Source organism: Hyaena hyaena, unplaced genomic scaffold, assembly GCF_003009895.1.
Source record: "Hyaena hyaena isolate Hyena2069 unplaced genomic scaffold, ASM300989v1 scaffold_171, whole genome shotgun sequence".
NCBI classification, from domain to species: domain Eukaryota; kingdom Metazoa; phylum Chordata; class Mammalia; order Carnivora; family Hyaenidae; genus Hyaena; species Hyaena hyaena.
This window is the reverse complement of record NW_024080803.1, coordinates 1,337,140-1,358,621: the sequence shown is the minus strand read 5'-3', so window position 1 is coordinate 1,358,621 and position 21,482 is coordinate 1,337,140. Positions and strand designations below refer to the sequence as shown.

Genomic DNA, 21,482 nt, shown 5'->3' with positions numbered 1-21,482 from the left:
ATCCAGTCATTAAAATCCTTTTTACTTTATATGTAATACGTCTTTTTTCGCTGGTGGCTCTCAGGATACTTCTTTTATATAGGTTATCAACAGCTTGATTATTATGATGGATTATTTTGTGGTTTTCTTTGATTTTATTCTGTTTTATTTTTGCTGATCTTGAATCTGTAAATATGTATCTTCCAACAAATTTGTTATGTTTTCATGAATTTTTACATCAAAATTTTTTTCTGTGACCATTTCTCCTCCGTGGGTATCTATGAGTCTGTTCATATTTTTCAGTCTTTAAAAAAATTTTTTTAACGTTTATTTGAGAGAAAGAGAGGGAGGGAGGGAGAGAGAACAAGCAGGGGAGGGGCAGAAGAGAGGAAGACACGGAATTCAAAGCAGGCTCCAGGCTCTGAGCTGTCAGAGCCCAACATAGGGCTCGAACATAGGGCCCAACATAGGGCTCGAACATAGGGCTCGAACATAGGGCCCAACATAGGGCTCGAACATAGGGCCCAACATAGGGCTCGAAACCACAAACCATGAGATCATGACCTGAGCCAAAGCTGGATGCTTAACTGGCTGAGCCACACAGGTGCCGCTGTATTTTTCAATCTTTAATTTATTTCTGAGAGGGAGAGAGAGACAGCATGAGCAGGGGAGGGTCAGAGAGAGAGAGGGAGACACAGAATCCAAAGTAGGCTCCAGGCTCTGAGCTAGCTGTCAGCACAGAGCCCAACACGGGGCTTGAACTCACAAGCCGTGAGATCATGACCTGAGCCGAAGTCAGACGCTTAACAGACTGAGCCACCCAGGTGCCCCGTGTCATGGCTATTTTGAATATTGTGTTGTGAGACTGACTCCACTAATGTCCTGTAGAGAATGCTGACTTTTTTTTTTTGTCTGATCAGACATCAGCCTGGTTGGGTTCAGACTGAACTTTCTCTCTAGACTTCTTTAGGTTGTGATTTTAACATCAGTTTGGTTTTATAATCTTTGACGTACTCTTACTTTTGTTAGGGATTTTGCACATGCTGTTCTCAAAGGATGCTTTCCCTGATTTCTCTGTTTGGAATGGTGGAGTTCTCCAAGAGTTTTAGTTTCTGTTATCATACACGTTTTTTTTTTTTTTTTTTTTTTTTTTTTTTTTTTTTTTTTTTTTTTTTTTTTTTTTTTTTTTTTTTTTTTNTTTTTTTTTTTTTTTTTTTTTTTTTTTTTCTGACTGGGTTACTGTTAGGTCTAAATAGTGAGAGAAAAAAAGGATTATCTCCACAATCTTTACATATCAGAGTCCATTTTCATTGTTTCTCTATTTAGAAGAATGGGTGTTCACTTTATGGCTAGAGTGGTACCCTCAGGTCTGTCCTTGGGCCAGGTTGGAAGAGATAAAAGGGAGAAAAAAAATCTCTTGGCCCTTTTTTCCATAAGGGGCAGTGTTCATGTCCTTTGGCCAGAAAGGTGGATTTCTCTAAGAGTTTTGCTGACCCTGTTACTCACACCCTGATTTGGCCTGTCCTTGAGTCAGTCTAGGAGGTAACAGCAGGGAAAAAGCCAGGAAGCACACTGCTGCTGTATTAGACACTTCAAGTTTTGACTTTATTTCCACATCTACCTGCTCTCATTAAAATTTTTAGAGCTCTTAGGTAGTTACATGTGTATATTTTATTTCATTTGTTGTCTTTAGAGTTTTTATTGTAAACAGCGGAAGAGGCTAGAAACCTCACATTCTTTTTTCAAAATAAATTTTGCTGAATATAGAATCCTGTGTTGACAGTTGTTTAAAAAAACAGTTGAAAGTACTCAGTCCAAATGTTTTTCTTCTGTTTATTCTTGTGAATGTAATTTATATTCTTTTTTTTCCCTTTGGCAGTTATTAAGACTTTATCAGTGCTTTTCAGCCATCTGATTGTGATATGCCCTGTGTAATTTTCTAAGTGTTTATCAGACTCTGAATGTATGGGGAGTTTTCTAGATCAGTGTGTTTATAATCATCATAAAATTTGTAAATTTTTTATCAATTAATTTTTCAGTTCTTTCTATTCTTCTTCTCCTTCTTGAACCCCCTTCCGCCATCCTAAGGGGAGGCATTTTCCTCTCCTTTTTTGCTTTCAGTTACATATATGTTTTATAGCTTTATATTGTCCCATATATCACTGAGACTTTTTTCCTGTCCTTTCTCTCTCACACACACAAACCAAAAACAAACAAAAAATTTTTTTTTGTGGATAGTAACCTTGCTGTTTCTTTAAGCTCACTGATCCTTTCTTCTGGTGTGTCTAATATAGGCATGCCTTAGAAATATTGCTGGTTTGGTCCCAGACAATTGCAGTAAAGTGAATATTGCAATAAAGCGAGTCAAATGGATTTTTTCATTTCCCAGTGCATGTGAAAGCTATGTTTACATTGTACTGCACTCTATTAAGTGCACAATAGCATTATGTCTAAAAAATAAAATTCATACCTTAATTTAAGAAATATTTTATTGCTAAAAATGATCCTTTGATGTGTGTTAGGGGATGATTGCCTTTCTAACATAGGGAGTTTATATTCAAAATAGAGTTAATATTTTAATTTTCAGTCTTCCAGATAAAATCATCATTTACCAACTATGTCCAGTTACCTGTTTTTACTTTTATGTTTTTAAGTCTGTTAATGAATAATTTACAGAATAGTGAAAACCCACTTAATTAGAAATTTTAATAAGAATTTAAGCACAGCAAATCTCTTTACGTCAAGTAAATTTTGGTGCAGAAACTTTACGAGAGATGAAATAAATTGTTACATATTATTTTAGCAAAATAAGGTGATCTAGGTTGTTGTTGCAAAATACTGTGTGATAAAGTCTTTTCAGTCGAATGAATGACTAAAGGAAAATGCTGTATTTTCTTTTTTGTCCTTAGAAATATATTGTTCACTCATAATTTTTATATTACACAGTGTTAATCTAGGATGAATATCCTCAATCTGAGTTGTTGTTTACATGATCAATTTCACCAAATTTTAGAGTCTAGAGTTAGAGTTACCCTTGCCTCAGCACTCCAAATAGCCAGTCTGTTCTCTGTATCTGTGAGCTTGGTTTTTTTTTTTTTTTTTGTTCTTGTTTTTTTTAGATTTTACATGTAAATGAGATCATATGGTATTTGTCTTTCTCTGACTTATTTCACTTAACATAATGCCCTCAAGGTCCATCCATGTTGTTGCTGATGGCAGGATTTCATTCTTTTTATGGCTGAATATACACCACATCTTCTTTGTGAGTCTCTTCTTAATTCATTTTCACTACCCATCCCATATTATTCTTCCCGATTGCATCCTGTGGCATTGGCTCTAATAACTCATTTTTTCTATTATAAATCATAGATGATATGTTGTAACTTTGTTTCTTTACGATAGGTGTTTGGATTTGCTGTTGTTTTGTCCAGAATATGAGAAACATTTGATTTTCCAGTTTCTGATTTTAAAATGATGCAGCTGAATGTGCCACTGGAATTAAGAAATTATGGGGCGCCTGGGTGGCTTAGTCGGTTAAGCGTCCGACTTTCGCTTAGGTCATGATCTCTCGGTTCGTGGGTTCAAGCCCCGCGTCGGGCTCTGTGCTGACTGCCAGCTCAGAGCCTGGAGCCTGTTTCAGTCTGTGACTCCCTCTCTCTCTGACCCTCCCCTGCTCACGCTGTCTCTCTCGCTCTCTCTCTCCTAGGAATAAATAAAAAATATTAAAAAAAAAAAAAAGAAATTATGACTATGAAAACTAGTAGACCAAGGAGTAAGCTGGAAGTATGACCTACATGCCATCTTCCGATTTTGGTGTGAGAAAGGCATGTTGTGATCTTCTGATTATGCTCAGATTGCCATTTGAACCTTCCTTAATCATTGTAAGCAAGGTTATTTTTTTTCCAGTTCCCCAGGGGAGATTTTAGTTTGTGTTGAGGCAGATGATGTAATAGCTGCTTTTGAAACTTGATTGTAGGAGTATGATAATTCTTGTTTCACAGAGAATTTTTCCTTATGCAATATAGTTTTTAAATTAGTGAATATTTTTTTCTTTTTCTCAGTAATTCAAATTAAGCAAATTACAATTTTAAGAAGGGATTATTAAATCAGTATGTATTGCCATTGGTACAGAGTCAGCAGAGCCATTAAAATTATAATCTGCTTTTAAGAACACATTTATATTAAAGGAATAGTCCTAAAACTTTTGTTTTTATTTATTTGTTTATTTTTTTAAGGCGAGAGGAGCAGATGTCCCGGAGATTCCTGGAGAGCTTGGTCTTAAGACATGTGGTAGCACAGCCAGTATGAAGGTCAAACAGGTGAAAAAGTGAGTATGATTTTCCAGTGGGTTTCCAGTGGATTTCCATAAATGGCAGCCAGTTTTTTTAGTTCTCTTAAAACTTTTATTTAGGTTTCATGGTAAATATGCTCTTACTGTCCACACGTTAAATTATAGTATAAGCCTAACTTTGACTCAACAATTAGTGGAATAAATCTGAAGATTATCTGCTTGTTTAAAAATACACTTTAATTTTGTCCTTGCAACAGCTTTATGTTATTGTCTGTTAGGGTGCATTTGTTCAGTGGGAACAATCCAAATGTGTCTGTCTCGATGCTCTTAATACATACTCTCATTCATTTAGAAACATCAGCTTTGTTGTTTGAGTTATGAGATTGTTGTATCTCAGCTCTGCCTTTGAGAAAGCCTGAGTTTGATTATCTAATTGACTCTTAAATGTCAAATATCTGAAGGTATCCATTTCAGTCTTTAACAGAAAAACTATTTCCTACTTTCCTATTGAAGCCGTATCTACTACCTTCTTCCCCATCCCATGAAGCTGGCATTAAAGAGCAAAACCCAGAAAAACCGTCTTTTCACCCAGTAGAGGGTTAGATAGCTATGTTTTCATTGTAAATAGAGAAAAGACAAAGATAAAAATATTCATTCTGCACCCAGACCCACCAATCCAGGACTGATGGGCTGCGACAACATGCACAGGTAAAATCTGGTTGTATATTTCATTGGGAATGCTGCTTCTGATCAGAAGTTGGCTTTTCACAGTTTTTATAACATTCACTAAAAGCATAGATTTTCTATGGACATTGCCTTGGGTCAAGATTAGGAGAGTGTAGTGATGCTTTTTAAATTTTTTTTTTTTTTTTTTGGTTTTGACCTGTGCACTGAATGTAATTTTCATTTGATTCACTGTATTTCTGGGAAGGTTTGTGTGGCTATTTGTGTGCTCATGCGCATGCGCTTATTTAATAGTTTTGCTTGCATGAGCTCTTCAACCCATTTTATTTTTTCCTTAGGCTTAGTAATTCTGACTTCCATTACCTTGCGTCTCACTTAGTTATTTCATGTACTTCAGGTTACCCTTCACTAAAGGTCACTTTCCGAAGATGGCTGAATGTGCACATTTCCATTATGAGAACGTTGAGTTTGGCAGCATACAGGTATATTTGCAATATTTCCTACATACTGAATTAAGATATATCTATATCTGTATTTTTTTAATCTCTATTTTTATCTATATATCCGAGAGGTAACACTTAGAAGTAGGTTTTACTATTGATGTCTTGTTGGTTGATGTGAAAACTTTAATTTCCTTCTGTTGGCTAATAGTTGATGCCCCCTGACTCCTATTTCGAGTAGAAATAGTGTAACAGAATCATTATAATTCTTAGAATTTCTGTTAGATTCCTTAGACAGAGTTTGCCATTGTTTTATAGCATGAAGTATTCTAGTTGTTACCTGACTCTTACGTTGGATCATAATAATGATGGTTAAATGAGAGTTGGAATGAAGTGGAGTACGGGACAGATGTGCTAATGGAGTTTTTTTCCCCTGTATTTTTTCTTATTTTGAGGTATATTGTGTGTATAAATACATATGTTTATAGAGTATGTGCCTGTATACATATATGTTACATACATAGATGTTACATACATATGTGTATACATTTTAAAACCCAGGCTAAGAGACAGAAATTACCGGGGTGTCTCTCCTATGTTGCACTTGCCTTCTCTACCCTAAAGATTACTTCTACCATGACTTTTATAATATTTGTTATCATTTTTTGTAGTTTTATTATTTATATGCATTCCTAATCAGTATGGGTGTTTAGTTTGCCTATTTTTGAACTTTATGTACTTGGAATTATTCAGCCATTCGGAAAATACTTACTGAGCAACTACTATGTACCAGGAAGTGTTTTAGGTGCTTTGGGTATATCAGTGAGCAACAACCAGAACAAAAACTGAACACCCATTTTTTAAAAAATTTTTTTGACGTTTATTTATTTTTGAAAGACAGAGATAGAGCCCAAGGAGGGGAGGGGTAGAGAGAGAAGGAGACTCAAAATCCAAAGCAGGCTCCAGGCTCTGAGCTGTCAGCACAGAGCCTGATGTGGGGCTCAAACCCATGAACTGTGAGATCACGTCCTGAGCCAAAGTTGGATGCTTAACTGACTGAGCCACCCAGCACCCCATCTGAATACCCATTCTTAAAGAGCACAGATAGATGGTGGACAAGAAAAGAGCTATGGTAAAAAAAAAAAAAAAAGTAGAACAGGATAAGAAGGATCAGGGGTAGGCTGAAATGTCACACTTGGGTAGGCTTCTTTATTGAATATATTTTTTCTTCTTTCATTTAATGTTGTGAAATTGATCCCTGTAGATGTATGCCGTTTTAGTTGGTTCACTTTGTTCACTACTGTATATTAATCCATAGCATGCGTTATGTTACAAGTAATTTATCCATTCTTTTTTGTTTGTTTATTTGAAATTTGGGTTGTTAGTTTTTGCTGTCTGTAAACATTGCTGTACACAAATCCTGGTGCATATATTCAGGAGTTTCTCATGGTAGAATTTCAGAGTTATCACATGTCCAGCTTTATTAAGGAAAGCCAAGCTACTTCTATAAGTGGTTTACAAATTTATACTCCCGTAAGCAGTAGATGAGAGTTGCTGTTCTACATCCTTGGCAACTCTTGGTAGTTTGATACTAATTTTTATCCATGCAGTAAGGAAGTAATTCTCTCTCACTGTAGGTATTTGTAGACTCCTGATTTCTAATGCAGTTGAACATCTTTTCAAATACTTATTGAGTGTTTGAAATTTCTGTTTTTTTAAAACTCTAGATCAGGTATTTTGTTCATTTTCTTTTACAGATTTGCTTATATTTTTCTAATTCATTCATGATTATGCTCTACATATTTTGGGTGTTCTTTCATGTTGCATCCAGTCTTTTATTGTTTTTGCATGTGAAATAAAAACATTTTCTCCCACATTTTGGCATGTTATTTGACTCTCTTTATGCTGCTCTCATTATATAGGTACTATTTATTTTGTTCTTTATTTTATGTATTTTATGGTTGTATGTTTGCATAAACCTGCCTAGTATTTTTCCTGTTGTTTTTAGGATGTCCTCTCCTGCTCTGAAGTTAATGAAATTATTGTCCTTTTTATGTATAAGTTTCATAATTTTGACTTGAATATTAAAGTTGCTAGGAATTTATACTTATAGTGTGAAAAAGAGTGATATTAAAAATCCCTGGTATGACAACCAGACCGAATGGATATTAACTGTAGCATTGGAGTGGAGTGCAAATGGCCTTCTCTTGTGCAGTGCATCACCCCTCTAGTTGTATGGATCACTGGTGGTCCATGATTTCAGTATTTTACTGTGGTACCCACCAGTCTTTTTTTGAAAGGAGTCTGTTTTATTATTATTTTAAAATATGGTTTTATTAGAGTTCTCCAGTCATGCAGCACCAATTTGTGTGTGTGTGTGTGTGTGTGTGTGTGTGTGGAGAGAGAGTGCAAGGGAGAGAGAGAGAGAAACTTATTTTAAGGAATTGGCTCCTGCGATTGTGGAGACTTGGCTAAGTTCAAAATCTCCAGGATAGGCTGAAAACCGAGGGAAGGGTTAATGTTACAGTTTGAGTCCAGGGACAGTCTGCTGGCTGAGATATCTCTCCAGGGGAGATTAGTCTCTTTTTCTGTAAAAGACTTCAGTGGATTGGATGAGGCCTACCCACATCATGGAGAGTAATCTGCTTTACTCAAAGTCTACTGACTTAAATGTTAATCTCATTTAAAAAATAACTTCACAGAATTATTTGGAATAATGTTTGATCAGAAGTTAATGTATAAAATTAACAATCACAGTCCACTCTGCCAACTAGGCATTCCTTAAACGACACTTAATCTCTAATAAAGACAATAACAGGGTCCTGCTTCTGCCTAACAGCATGATCAGCTGTTTTTTATACAACTAAAAACATTCTGACCATTTTCCCAGAAGAGAGTACAAAGGCCTTGAGTAATGTTTACTCTTATTGCTATGCTATAACTTAAATGCTATAATGAAAAGTTAAAAATATGTTAAGTACCATGATATAAATCTTGAAAGTGACAAGAGAGAAGAAAACAAAGATGTTTATTATGACACACACATACACACACATACACTACCCCTCCCCCCTCCACACACACATTCAGAGTGAAATAAGAAGGTAACACATGGCAGTTATTGTGGTGGCTTCTGTAACTGGTCATGTGGTTGTAGCTGGTATTATAATTACCTTGTTCTGCTTCTGTATTTTCTTTGCGCTACACTGGACTCTCAGTTGATTGTGATTCTTTCCCTGGTTGGGTGACCCATACCTTCATTTTGGGTCTCGCCATTAATAGCCCTGCCTGAATTGGGTTCTGCTAATTTCCCATTGAGTTCAATGGCAGGCGTGTAATACCAAAAGGGATACTCTAAAGAAGCTTCAACATTCCAGATGTATTTTTTTTTTAAACCTCTGTTGTAGAGTAGCAGTCCAGTTTCCCCTGGGTAGTCAGCATTAGTCATCCCAGCTAACACCAAAACTCCCTTCTGATTTAGAAGCATTAGGAGCCCAAAGTGGCTGGGTGGCAGGCTTACTTACAGGTCAGCGGAGTCATTATTTTGTCTTCTGGTGGAAGCATTCCTTCCTTTGGAACTAAGACTTCTCGGTTATGAGAGCATATATGATTATAGGGACATGAAGCACAAATTTCTCTAGTGAGTCACTATGAGTAGTAGTGAGTAGCCCCACTCCCATTGCCACCTCTTGATTCCTGTTTCTCCATTTGGATTAGATTTAAAGACACTGATGACTCCATTTCTTTTCTCTTCTTTTTAAAAATTTTTAAAAAATGTTAATGTTTATTTCTTTTTGAGAGAGAGAGAAAAACAGAGCATGAGAAGGAGAGGGCGAGAGAGAGAGAGAGAGAGAGAGAGAGAGAGAGAGAGAGAGAGAGAGAGAGAGAGAGATATGCAGAATCTGAAGCAGGCTCCAGGCTCTAAACTGTTAGCACAGAGCCCGATATGGGGCTTGAACTCAGGAATCATGACCTGTGAGATCATGACCTGAGCCGAAGTCAGACTCTTAACTGGCTGAGCCACCCAGGCACCCCATAATGACTCCATTTCTAATAGTAAATAGAGCATGGATAGTCCATAGCATGATGGGGCAATAGAGGTACACAAAATACCACCATTGGATACTTAGAATCAAATACTTGTAAGACACAAAGCTCTGGGTAACCATTTATTTGCTATCTTTGAATATTTTTCCATGCTGACGACCAGATTGAAATTTTCATTTCACTCATGATTAGTGATGTTGAACATTTTTTCATGTGTTTATTGTTCATTTGTGTTTCTCCTTTGGAAAGATGTCTGTTCAAATGCTTTGCCCGTTTTTGAATTGATTGTTTTTTAACTGAGTTTTAGGACTTCTCTATATAACCTGTTTGTATCTTTTGATCTAAAGTGAGCATATAGGTGGAATATGCTTATTTAAATTTAGTCTGTTATCTCCATCATTTTTAATTGAAGTATAATTAACATACAGTGTTATGTTAGTTTCAGGTGTCCAACATGCTGGTTAAACAGTTGATACTCAGTGTTCTCCACGATAAGTATAGTCACCGTCTGTCACCCAACAACCTTATTATAACATGATTGACTATATTTCCTGTGCTGTACTTTTTATTTCTTTGACTTACTTATTTTATAACTAAAAGTTTGTACCTCTTAATGCCTTTATCTATTTCACCCATCCCTCCACGTCCATCCTCCCTTAAGGCAACATCAATTTGTACTCCATATTTAAGAGTCTGTTTGTTCATTTCTTTTGGTTTTTAGATTCCATACATAAGTGAAATGATAGGGTATTTACCTTTCTCTGTGTGACTTATTTCACTTAGCATAACACCCTCTAGGTCCATCCGTGTTGTTGCAAATGGTAAGATCTTATTCTTCTTTTTATGACTGATGATATTCCATTGTCTGTATGTATGTGTGTATGTGTATGTATGTATATATATGTGTATATATATTACCACATCTTTATCCATTATCCATTATCAATGGACATTTGGGTTGCTTCCATGTCTTGGCTATTGTAAATAATGCTGCAGTTAACATAGGGTTACATATATCTTTTCAAATTAGGGTTTTTGTTTTCTTTGGGTAAATATGCAGTATTAGAATTACTAGATGATATGGTATTTCTGTTTGTAATTTTTTGAGGAGCTTCTGGATTATTTTCCACAGTGGCTGCACCAGTTTGCATTCCCACCAACAATATACAAGTGTTCTTTTTTTTTTTCCATTGTGACTTCTTGTCTTTTTGATTGTAGCCATTCTCATAGGTGTAACATGATATGTCATTGTGTTTTTGAGTTGCATTTCACTGATGATTAGTGATATTGAACATCTTTTATTTGTTTGCCATCCTTATGTTTTTTTTGGAAAAATGTCTATTAAGGTCTCTGCCCATTTTGTAATTGATTATTTACTGTCTTGGTGTTAAGTTGTATAAATTCTTTATATACTTTGGATATTAATTTTTACTAGATATATCCTTTGCAAATACCTCTGCCATTCAGTAAGTTGTGTTTTGTTTTGTCGATTGTTTCCTTTGCTGTGCAAAAGCTTTTTATTTTGGTGTAGTCCCAATAGTTTTTGTTTCCCTTGCCTGAGAAGACATCTAGAAAATTGTTGCTAAGGCCTATGTCAAAGAAATCACTGCTCATTATTTTCTTCTAATTTTATGATTTCAGGTCTTATATTTAGGTCTTTAATCCACTTTGAGTTTATTTCTGTGTATGATATAAGAAAGTGTTCCAGTTTTACTCTTTTGTATTTGGCTATTCAGTTTTCCCAGCGCTGTTTATTGTCTACTTTGTCATAAATTAATTGACCATAAAAATGTAAATGTATTTCTGGGTTGTCTATTTGTGGCTATTTTTATGCCAGTGCCATACTGTTTTCATTACTACAGCTTTGTAGTATATCTTGAAATCTGGGATTGTGATGCTTCCAGCTTCAAAATTGCTTTGGCTGCCATCTCTGTTTTTTGATTATAGAGTTTAATCCATTCTATTTAAAGTAATTACTGAAAAGAAAGGACTTTTTTTTTCTGTCAGACTGCTATCTTTTTTTCTGTGTGTGTTACATATTTCTTTTTTTTTTTTTTACAAATAGTTTATTGTCATGTGTTACATATTTCTTGTCTCTGTATAATATAATGTATGTTGATTTAGTTGATTTTTTGTAGTGAAATGTTTAAATTCCTTTCTCAATTCTTTTTGCCTAAAGTTTGTAGCTGTTTTCTTTGTGGTTACTATGGGATTACATTTAACATCCTGAAGTTATAATACTCTAATTTGAAATTGTACTAGTTTAACTGCAGTAGCATACACAAACTCTGCTTCTTTATAGCTTGGTCCGTATCCATTTTGGTTATAAATATCTTACAATTATATCTTTCTGTATTGTGTGTCCAAAAACATAAAATTCTTTTAATGCTTCTTAAACTATGTTGAATACAAAGTGTGTAGTAATAAGCGCAAGTTACAATACTAGCTTTTATATTAAAAAAAGTATTAGTCTCTTAAATCATGTAGAAAAGACTTAGAGTTACACAAACCGTTGTTAGAGGAACACTTTTTTTTTTTTTAAATTTTTAAATGTTTTATTTATTTCTGGGAGAAAGAGAGGCAGCGTGAGCAAGGGAGAGTCAGAGAGAGAGGGAGATATAGAATTGGAATCAGGCTCCAGGCTCTGAGCTAGCTGTCAGCACAGAGCCCAACGCGGGGCTCGAACCCATGAACCGTGAGATCATGACCTGAGCTGAAGTCAGATGCTTAGCCAGCTAAGCCACCCAGGCGCCCCCAGGAACACTGGTTTTTATAATTGCGCTTGTATTTACTTTTCCTGAGGTCAAGTTATTGTCAAGTGTCCTTTCACTTCAACTTGCAGGACACCTTTTGGCACTCCTCACAGACTGGGTCTAAGGACAGGGCTCTCCTTGGCTTTTGTTTAACTGGGAATGTCTTAATTTGTCTCTGACTTTTGAAGGGCAGTTTTGCTGGAGATAGTATTCTTGGGTGACACTTTCATTCTTTTTGTAATTTGAATATATTGGGCCACTGCCTTCTGGCCTCCAAAGTTTCTGATAAATCTGATAATCTTATTGAGGAACCCTCTTATGTGACTAGTTGCTTCTCTCTTGCTACATTTAAGATCTGGCATTGTGCAGGCATACCTTGCAAATATTGCAGGCTTAGTCCCATACCACCATGATAAAATGATTATTGCAACAAAGTAAGTCAAATGAGTTTTTTGTTTCCTAGTATATATGAAAGCTATGTTTACATTATACTATAGTCTGTTAAGTGCATGTAATAGCATTAAGTCTAAAAAATGGCACATACCTTAATTAAAAAATTCTTTATTGCTAAAAATGCTAACCATCATCTGAGCTTTCAACAGGTTGTTTTTGTTTTTGGAGAGAGTGCACAAACAGGGATGGGGCAGGGGGTAGAAAGAGAGTATTTTTAAGTAGGCTCCATGCTCAGCACAAAATCTCACAAACGGCTTGATCTTATGACCTGAGCTGAAATCAAGAGTCAAATGCTCAACTAACTGAGCCTCCAGGTCAGTTTACAACAGATTACAGGTCAGATTACAACAGGTCGTAATCATGGATCAGAGATCGCCATAACAAATACAATAATAATGTAAAATTTTGAAATATTGCATGAATTAACAAAATATGACACGGAGACACAAAAGGAGCTAATGGTGCTTGAAAAATGCCACCAAAAGACCTATTTACTTAGCAGGGTTGCCACGAACCTTCAATTTGTAGAAAACACAGTATCTGAAGTATAAAAATGGGGTATGCCATTTGGCTTTAGAAAGTTTGATTATAATGTGAGTTTTTTTGAGTTCATCTTATTTGGAGTTTATTAGCTTCTTGGATGTTTATATTCTTGTCTTTATTCAAATTTGGGAAGTTTCAGCCATTATTTCTTGACCTACTATCTCTGCTGTTTCGTCTGTTTTCATTGTGAGAATTTTCTAATGTATATGGGATGGACTCCCGTAGGTCTGTTAGGTTCTCTGATGGTGTCACATAGGTCCCAGAGATTCTGTTCACGTATCTTCACTCTTGTTTCTTTCTGTTCTTCAGAGTCAGTAATTTCCATGGTCATGTCTTCTAGTTGGCTGATTGTTTCTTCTGAGTGTTCAAATTTCCCCTTAATTTTCTCCTATGAAATGAGAATTGTAGTGATTATACTTTAAAGCACACAATACCTTTTAAATTCTTTTTTAAAAAGTAATCTCTACACCCAACATGGGGCTTTAAGTCATGACCCTGAGGTCAAGAGTTGCATACTCCATCTACTAACCAGCGAGGTGCCCCCCACATTGCCTTTTTAGGTCTTATATCTCTTCATTGATATTTCTATTTTGTTATTTTGTTCATATATCACTTTCTTGACATTATCTATATGTTTTCTTTAGAGTTTTGGGCACCTTTAAGACACATGTTTTAAAGTCTTGGAGCCTTGCCTTTCCCTGGTCATGTGTGGTCACTTTCTAATTTTTCACATATATGCGGTTCTTTTCTGATGTTCTGGTCTAATGTCTGGCTTCTCAGGGGGAAACAAAAATGACGAAGGAAAAGGGTACAGACCTTTTACACTTCTTAGAAGTGGCTTCAGCCGGTAGAAGCTTGCAACAGTATGGGGAGTTGTAACAGTAACGGCCATCCATCTCCTTATTTGCATCTCTGAGACCAGAAGCAGCAATGAGGAACCCTTCAGTGTTTATAGGAAGAGGTCTGTTTGCCTGCACAGGCTCTCCCAAGGTCCTTGCAGACTGCTCCTCCAGTTCCTGCGTGGTTGCCCTGAATGCTGGGGGCTTGGGGACGCGTAGCTGCTACTGTGCTAACATGGACTGAAATGCTGCAGTTTACCATCCAAGCTTTCCCCTGGAAGTTACAAGCCCTCAGTAGACTCCAGAATTACAAAAATAATTATATCAGACAGATTCCGTCAGTGCATCTGTTGCCTACATGGGAGATTAGTAGTGCTTTCCCACTCCACCATTTCCCTAGAATCCTTACTTAGTGTTTTTAATAATTTTTTTTTATGGTTTAATTTTTTTTAGGAGCAAGAGAGAGTGCACATGAGCAGGAGAGAGGGGGAGAGGGAGAGGGAGAGAGAGAATCTTAAGCAGGCTCCACACTGCGTGTGGAGTTTGGTGTGGTGCTCAGTCTCAATCTCATGACTCAGATCATGACCTGAGCTGAAATCAAGATCAGACAATTTAACCAACTGAACCACTCAGGCACCCCTCTTTACTTTTTTTTAGTATCAGATTGACAGTATGCTCTGAGGAGAAAATAAGTATGAAAACTTTATTAAATGTTATTAGAATAGGTCATCAGCCTTGTGCTTGGCAGCTCTATTATATCCCAGGTTATTCATACCGCCAGTTGACTTCATTGTTGCTTTTTAATATGTCCTAAATGTGGGACATTTGCATACGTACTTTTTTTCACTCTATCTTAGCAATTTCTCTTTTGACTTACAGATTTCTTGTGTTTGTCTTTGTAGCTCTTTCTATTCCTCACATAGTGAAAATATGTAACTGCAATAGGCCATTGTATCCCAGAAGATGTCACCGAGCATTAAATTTTTAAAATCCAGACAAAATTATATTTAACTTTTAGACTTTCAGTTATAAAATGAAAAGTTTTTTAATCCGATGTTATAAGTTCTGATTTTCAGTTTTATGTAGACTTTAAGATACAGTCACTTGGGGCATCTGGGTGGCTCCGTCGGTTAAGCGTCTGACTTTAGCTCAGGTCATGATCTCACAGTCTGTGGGTTCAAGCCCCACATCAGGCTCTGTACTGACAGCTCAGAACCTAGAGCCTGCTTCAGATTCTGTGTCTCACTCTCTTTCTGCTCCTCCCCCATTCATGCCCTGCCTCTCTCTGTCTCTCAAAAATAAATAAAAATTAAAAAAAAAAAAAGACACAGTTGTGTCTAATTATAAAATAATTTAGATAGAAATTGCTGGGCCAGTAATTTCATTATCATATGACATATGGAGGAAATTCTCATGATCTCTCCTTTGAACTCTAGCCTCATATCTCGAGCTGACGACTGCATCTCCTCATGGAAGACTAATGAGCATCTCACAGTTAGCAGTCTCCCTCAGACCTGCCCCTCTGGCTGTCCTGTCCATGCTGGTAAACAGTAAACCTGTGTTCCCAGTTCCTAAGGCCAGACAAAACCTCAGAGCCATCTTGGACTTCTCTAGTCCAAGTCCATCAGCAAAATTCTTGGCCCTCTCTTTCAAATAAACTCAGGATCTAACTACACTCACCTATTTCTCTTCTGTCTACTGTCATCATTGTAGGGGATTATTTCAGTAACTCTTGTTTGGCACACCTGCAAGGATGAGTCTTTTCAGTATAAATCAGATCATGTCACTTTTTCAGAACACTCCAGTTACCCCTCATATTCTTCATAGTGAAAGTCAAATTTCTTAAAGTTTCCTAAAAGGATTTATAAGATCTGCCCTCAACATGACTGACCTTATCTTTTACTTCATTTATTTCTCCTTCCCCAAGACACAGTGTTCTGGCCACAGCTGCTCTTCTTCCGGGATACAGGCTCCCTTCTTATGACCTTTGGACTTTTCTGTTTCTTCTACTTGGAAAGTTGTTCTCACTGGATAGCCACGTAACTCACTACCTTCCCTTCTTTAAATACTTGCTGAAATGTTACCTTCTCAGAAAGAGTGTGCTCTCTCTACATAAAATTGCAACTCCTGGTCACCAACATTCCCCATCTCTCTCATAATTTAGTTTTCTCTGTAACACCACCATCTGGTATGCAAATTATCTTATTATTATTTGTTCTATTTTTTCTACCTCAGCATCTAGAACAGTGCCTGACACATAAAAAAATCATTTGATGAATATTTGTTGAATGATTGGATAAATGAATTTATGTTTGAAAAATATGCTTTAAAAATAATTCTTAAATTATTTTGGGTTCTTCAACATTTAAGTGTTGCCCTTATATGATAAGAATATATTCTTGGGGCACTTTGGGTGGCTCAGTGGGGTAAGCCTCCCACTTTGGCTCAGGTCACGACCTGACTGTTCGTGAGTTTGAGCCCCACATCGTGCTCTGTGCTGACAGCTCAAAGCCTGGACCCTGCTTCTCATTCTGTGTCTCCCTTTCTCTCTCTGCCCATCACCCACTTGTACCCTGTGTGTGTCTCTCTCTCAAAAATGAATAAACATTGAAAAAAAGAAATATATTCTTTATGAGTGTATATATGTATATATATGTATATATATGTATACATATGTATATATGTATACGTATACATATGTATATATGTATACATATACATATATATATACACTCATATATATATATACACTCATATATATATATACACTCATAAAGAATATATTCTTTTATATATATATATCAAATAGAATAGATGATGACATGTGCCAAAAGCAAGTGAAAATTCCCTTTATGCTCTCTCTGTCTTGTTAACTATTATGTGTCTGGCTAGAATTCTTTTTAAAATATCTAGCAGTGTCTCTAGATACAGCTGTAGGTGTAACCTATCCAGCTGTCTGTAACTTTTTATTTTTATTTTATTTTATTTTTATTTACTTAAAAAATTTTTTCTAAACCTTTATTTATTTTTGAGAGTGAGACAGAGAGAGACAGAGTGTGAGCAGGGGAGAGGCAGACACAGAAACTGACACAGGCTCTAGGCTCTGAGCTGTCAGCACAGAGCCTGATGCAGGGCTCGAACCCATGAACTGTGAGATCATGACCTGAGCCAAAGTCAGACGCTTAACTGTCTGAGCCACCCAGGCGTCCCTGTAACTTTTTAAAAATACAGATAGTTTGCTACTACATATACTGCCTTGAAAGTTGCTTTTACTTGAAATTACATCTTGGATATATTTTTTATTTCAGAAATTTGGATTTAGCTGATTATTTTCAGTTATATAGTATTTCATTTTATTATTATACCATAGTTTATTTAATTAGTTCCCAATTGATGAATATTCTGGGTTTTATTGATGTGAACATATGCATTAAATTCCTATTAGATGATTTGTTGGGTCAAGGGTATATACATTTAGAAAGTTGACAGTTAATTGCTAAATTTAGTTTTGTAATTTGCTGATTTGCACTTTTTAAAATATTTATTTTTTGGTATTCCCAATTATAAACTCTTTCGGTTGATATGTCACACTTTTTATTTCTGTAGAACTCAGCACAGTGTTTCAGTAGTAGGGGCTCAGTAATGGTCTTGAAGATATATCTTTGTGATATTTCTTGTTAGATATGCTGAGGAGTCAGTCATTTAACAAACACTTATTGTGTCTTGGCACTGTTCCAGACAGCATCCTGTATGTTGGAAGGTTTAAAAAAATAGGATATTATTCATTCTTTAGAAATGTTTAAACATAAATGGGAAGACTAAAGTATTAAAGGATAATTTTAACATACATAAGAATCAAGATATGTTACCTTGAAGTTAATTTCATGCCTTCATTTATTTTGTGCATACATATATATTCAAGAAATTTTGGATCTTAACTGTTTTGAAGCATCAGAAAATGCAATGCAGAGGAGATGGCATTTGATTAATATTTTAAAGAAGAGTAGAAGTTCTGTTAATAGAGACTAGGGCATCTTAAATAAACGCCAGTCTCAAAAGATTATCCATGTATTCATCACATTTTCATTTATAGTAAAAAGTTAGAAGTAACATAAGTGCTCAGAAGTCAGAATGAGTTATGTAAATTATGGATTATCCATACAGGGAAACCCTGTGTACTTACTTAAAATCATATAGAATATTTACTGAAGCAGAATAAATATTCTTGTTATATTGATAAATTAAAGAGTTTCAACAGAGCATGGTACTGTTTTTGTAAGAAAAAATGGAGACCTAAGTATAAAATAATTGGAAAAACTTATAGGAAAATGTAATGTTTATAATTCTTGAAAGAATGCTTTGGTAACAGAAAAATGACTTCTGTGTTTAAAGCTTAAAGCAGAGGGGTGTGATTTTTTTTCTCATACATGTTTTTTTGTAAAATGGAATGTCTTACAAAAGTTTCTCCCTCATTCTGAAAGATAGGGTGGTTCTTAAATCATGTGTTCTGCCTTTTGAGAGCAGAATAGACATCGAACATCCTCAGACGTTCCTTTGTTTCTGATTTAATTTGTACCAGATGAAATAATTTTCAAGTCCATGTATATTTTTTCTGGTAGATTGGTAAGACATGTGCTTTAGATTGCATGGATGTGTTCAAATCCTATCTCAAGTCATTTTTAGTAGACTTTAGCCAAATTATCTGGCTTTCTTGTTGAAAGTTCAGTATCTTCAGTTTTAACTTGTGGTGTAAGGTGGCACTGTCATGTTGAGGAGAAATTATTCTGGTGTGGTGTGTCGTGAGTGTGGCCAGCTGGTGGTATGTTCTCATTGTGCCATACTGTCTTGATCCCTAGGGAGATTGTCAGTCAATCTCTGTCTGGTTTCCCTTGTCTTGTAGCTAATAGGTTGTAGATGAACTGTGAGCCCTGATTTAAATGAACTAGGGATGTGACAAAGTAAAGAGGTAAAAGGATATAATAACATAGAGGTAATAGAGGCTGTTTATCATGGCATCTTCTTACTTTACTTTTATACAGTATGAGTAAGCGGTCTTTAAAAATTAGTAGAAAGAGTTACTTTGGTCATAGAAACAGATGGTTGAAATGTCCTTATATTTCTGGGACACACTTTACTAGCTCAAATATTTTAATTTTTTAAAATGTTTTATTTATTTTTGAGAGACAGAGGCACAGTGTGAGTGGGGGAGGGGCAGAAAGAGAGACACAGAATCTGAAACAGGCTCCAGGCTCCAAGCTGTCAGCACAGAGCCTGACGTGGGGCTCAAACCCATGAAGCATGAGATCATGACCTGAGCCAAAGTCAGTGGCTTAACCGACTGAGCCACCCAGGCACCCCAAGCTTAAATATTTTAAAAATGAATTCCATTTTTTACTCCATTAGGAGTTGATGATTTTTTGTCTATGTTTCATGGTGATGTTGACCTATATATTGCACTTGTCCACTAGCCTGAGTTTTGGGGAACTTCACTACTGCATCTCATTTTAAAAATAAATACCCAGGAAGTTTGTAGAAGAAGTAGGAATTACCTATTTTTTGAAGGTTTAGTAGAATTTTCCTGTTAAAGCCTTTTTGTCCTGGTTTGCATTCAAGAGCCTAATCTTTAATTACTATTTTAATTTGTGATTTGATTGGTCTAGACAGGTTCTTTTTTGTCTCCTTAGGCCAATTTTTATCATTTATATTTTCTTAGAAAATTGTCCATTTGATGTAGGTTTTCAAATATATGGGTGTATGTTGTACACAAGACATTCTTAAAGTTTGGCCTTACTAAGAAACGAGCTTGTGGTTTGATTGACCAATTTGAGTCTCCTTCTCTCCCTCCCTTCTCCTGTCTCTCTTTTTTTTGTTTCTTTCTTTCTCTCTTCCTTCCTTTCTCCATTCTTCCTTTCTTCTTTTCTTCCTTTCCTCCCTCCCACTCTTTGTTCCTTTCTTACTGTTAATTCCTAAGCATATTTATTTTCTATTCCACATTTTTTGGGTTTATTATTTTGTCATTTTTCTTGTTTCTTGAACTCACAGTTTAGTTCTTAATTTTTTCCCCTGAAAAACAGTTGTGAATAACCAATATGCATACATCTGTTTGATGGTGGAAACCTAATATTGTCATAGATCAACTTTGTCAAATATTAATATTATTCTATGTATTATTTTCTTGAAAGAAATACAGTTCTCTAGGTGTTGTTGATATTTATTTTCAGCCATTATTTTTTAAATAAGTGCATTGAAGTTTGGACATTTTCCACCTAAGTAGTACTTTGAACAAATGCTGCAGGTTTTGGCATATAAGTGTCATACTATGTTTTGTTTAGAGTAATTGAAACGTCAAAAAAAAAGGAAGAAGATAAAGATAAATAAGTTTTAGAAATGGCTTCATGTTTTAGGTAAAACTACGTGTAGTTTTAAGTTCTGTAAATTTATTATATAATTGAATTTCTCCCTTGTTGTATCAGTGGCACTGTCTAAACACAAAGGTTTATCATGTATCATGAAGTATTTTTTAGTAACAAGGAAAAAAATCTCCTGTAATATGCAGGATACCATCCCTTTATTCTGATTTACTCATTTGAGGAATTAATTTCTTCCTGGTTTGCTTTATGTGGTACTGCCATCTAGTGTGTAGGGTACTCAAGTAGCTATGTGTGGTTTACATTTTCTTTTATCATTTGGTTATCAGAAGCTGTGAATTCTTGTTTCTTTTTATCTGATTTTATGTAAAGCAAAGCATTAAGTTAAATGAGCCTGAATGCAACAGCTCAGGTTTTACCTGAAACAAGACATTGGGAAAGTATGGAACTGAATACCTGTTTTTTGAGCATTCTCTAGTAAAGCTTCTGTGCAAAGGACTTGGAAGTGCTACTATGGCCTTGATTCATCAGGTGCATTCTTGCCTTGATATTGGGAAATATGGAAAGAGGTAGTAAAGTTTGACCTGAGCCTAACAATGTTGACAAGTAATATAAAATAAGCTCCCCCTCCTGAATTTTCGTTTTAAATGAATTAATCAGAATTACAATAAAAATACAGGCCAATATTTATTGAATGCTTTCTGTGAGCAGACATTATACGAAGTACTATTTGTATGTTGTCTGATTTATTCTTCACAGTAGATTCAGATGAGGGAATTGGAGTAAAAAATGTTTTAAGAACTTACTCAAGACCACAGCTTTGGCAAGTGGTACAGACTGTGTTTGAATCAAGGCCATACAGTCATTCTGTTCACAAGTGCTATGAAGGGATAAAATGACAAAACCCCTGTTTTAATAAGAAGGAACAAACCACAGATTTGAAATATCCTACATCTTTAATGTAGTTAAAGATAAAAGAGTAGGATGCATAGTAGCACAATATAACCTGTGTGATCTCATGCTAACTCCTTAATTTCTCTGGTCCTCAGTTTCCTCATTTGTAAAATAGGAATAAATATATCTAT

The 21,482-nt window shown here is 35.6% G+C and overlaps 1 protein-coding gene across 3 annotated transcripts in view; it reads left to right on the top strand.

The window, feature by feature from the left end:
* Window positions 1-21,482, top strand: part of ARHGAP32 (Rho GTPase activating protein 32) — a 308,055-nt gene that overhangs the window by 133,242 nt on the left and 153,331 nt on the right. For 2 of the 3 annotated variants that reach the window (XM_039240249.1, XM_039240248.1), the window contains exons 4-5: window positions 4,215-4,306; window positions 5,352-5,436. In XM_039240249.1, coding sequence (XP_039096180.1) covers window positions 4,215-4,306; window positions 5,352-5,436 — 177 coding nt within the window. Of the gene's footprint in view, window positions 1-4,214; window positions 4,307-4,936; window positions 4,979-5,351; window positions 5,437-21,482 lie in introns of all 3 variants that reach the window. The other variant, XM_039240252.1, reaches the window with a different exon arrangement.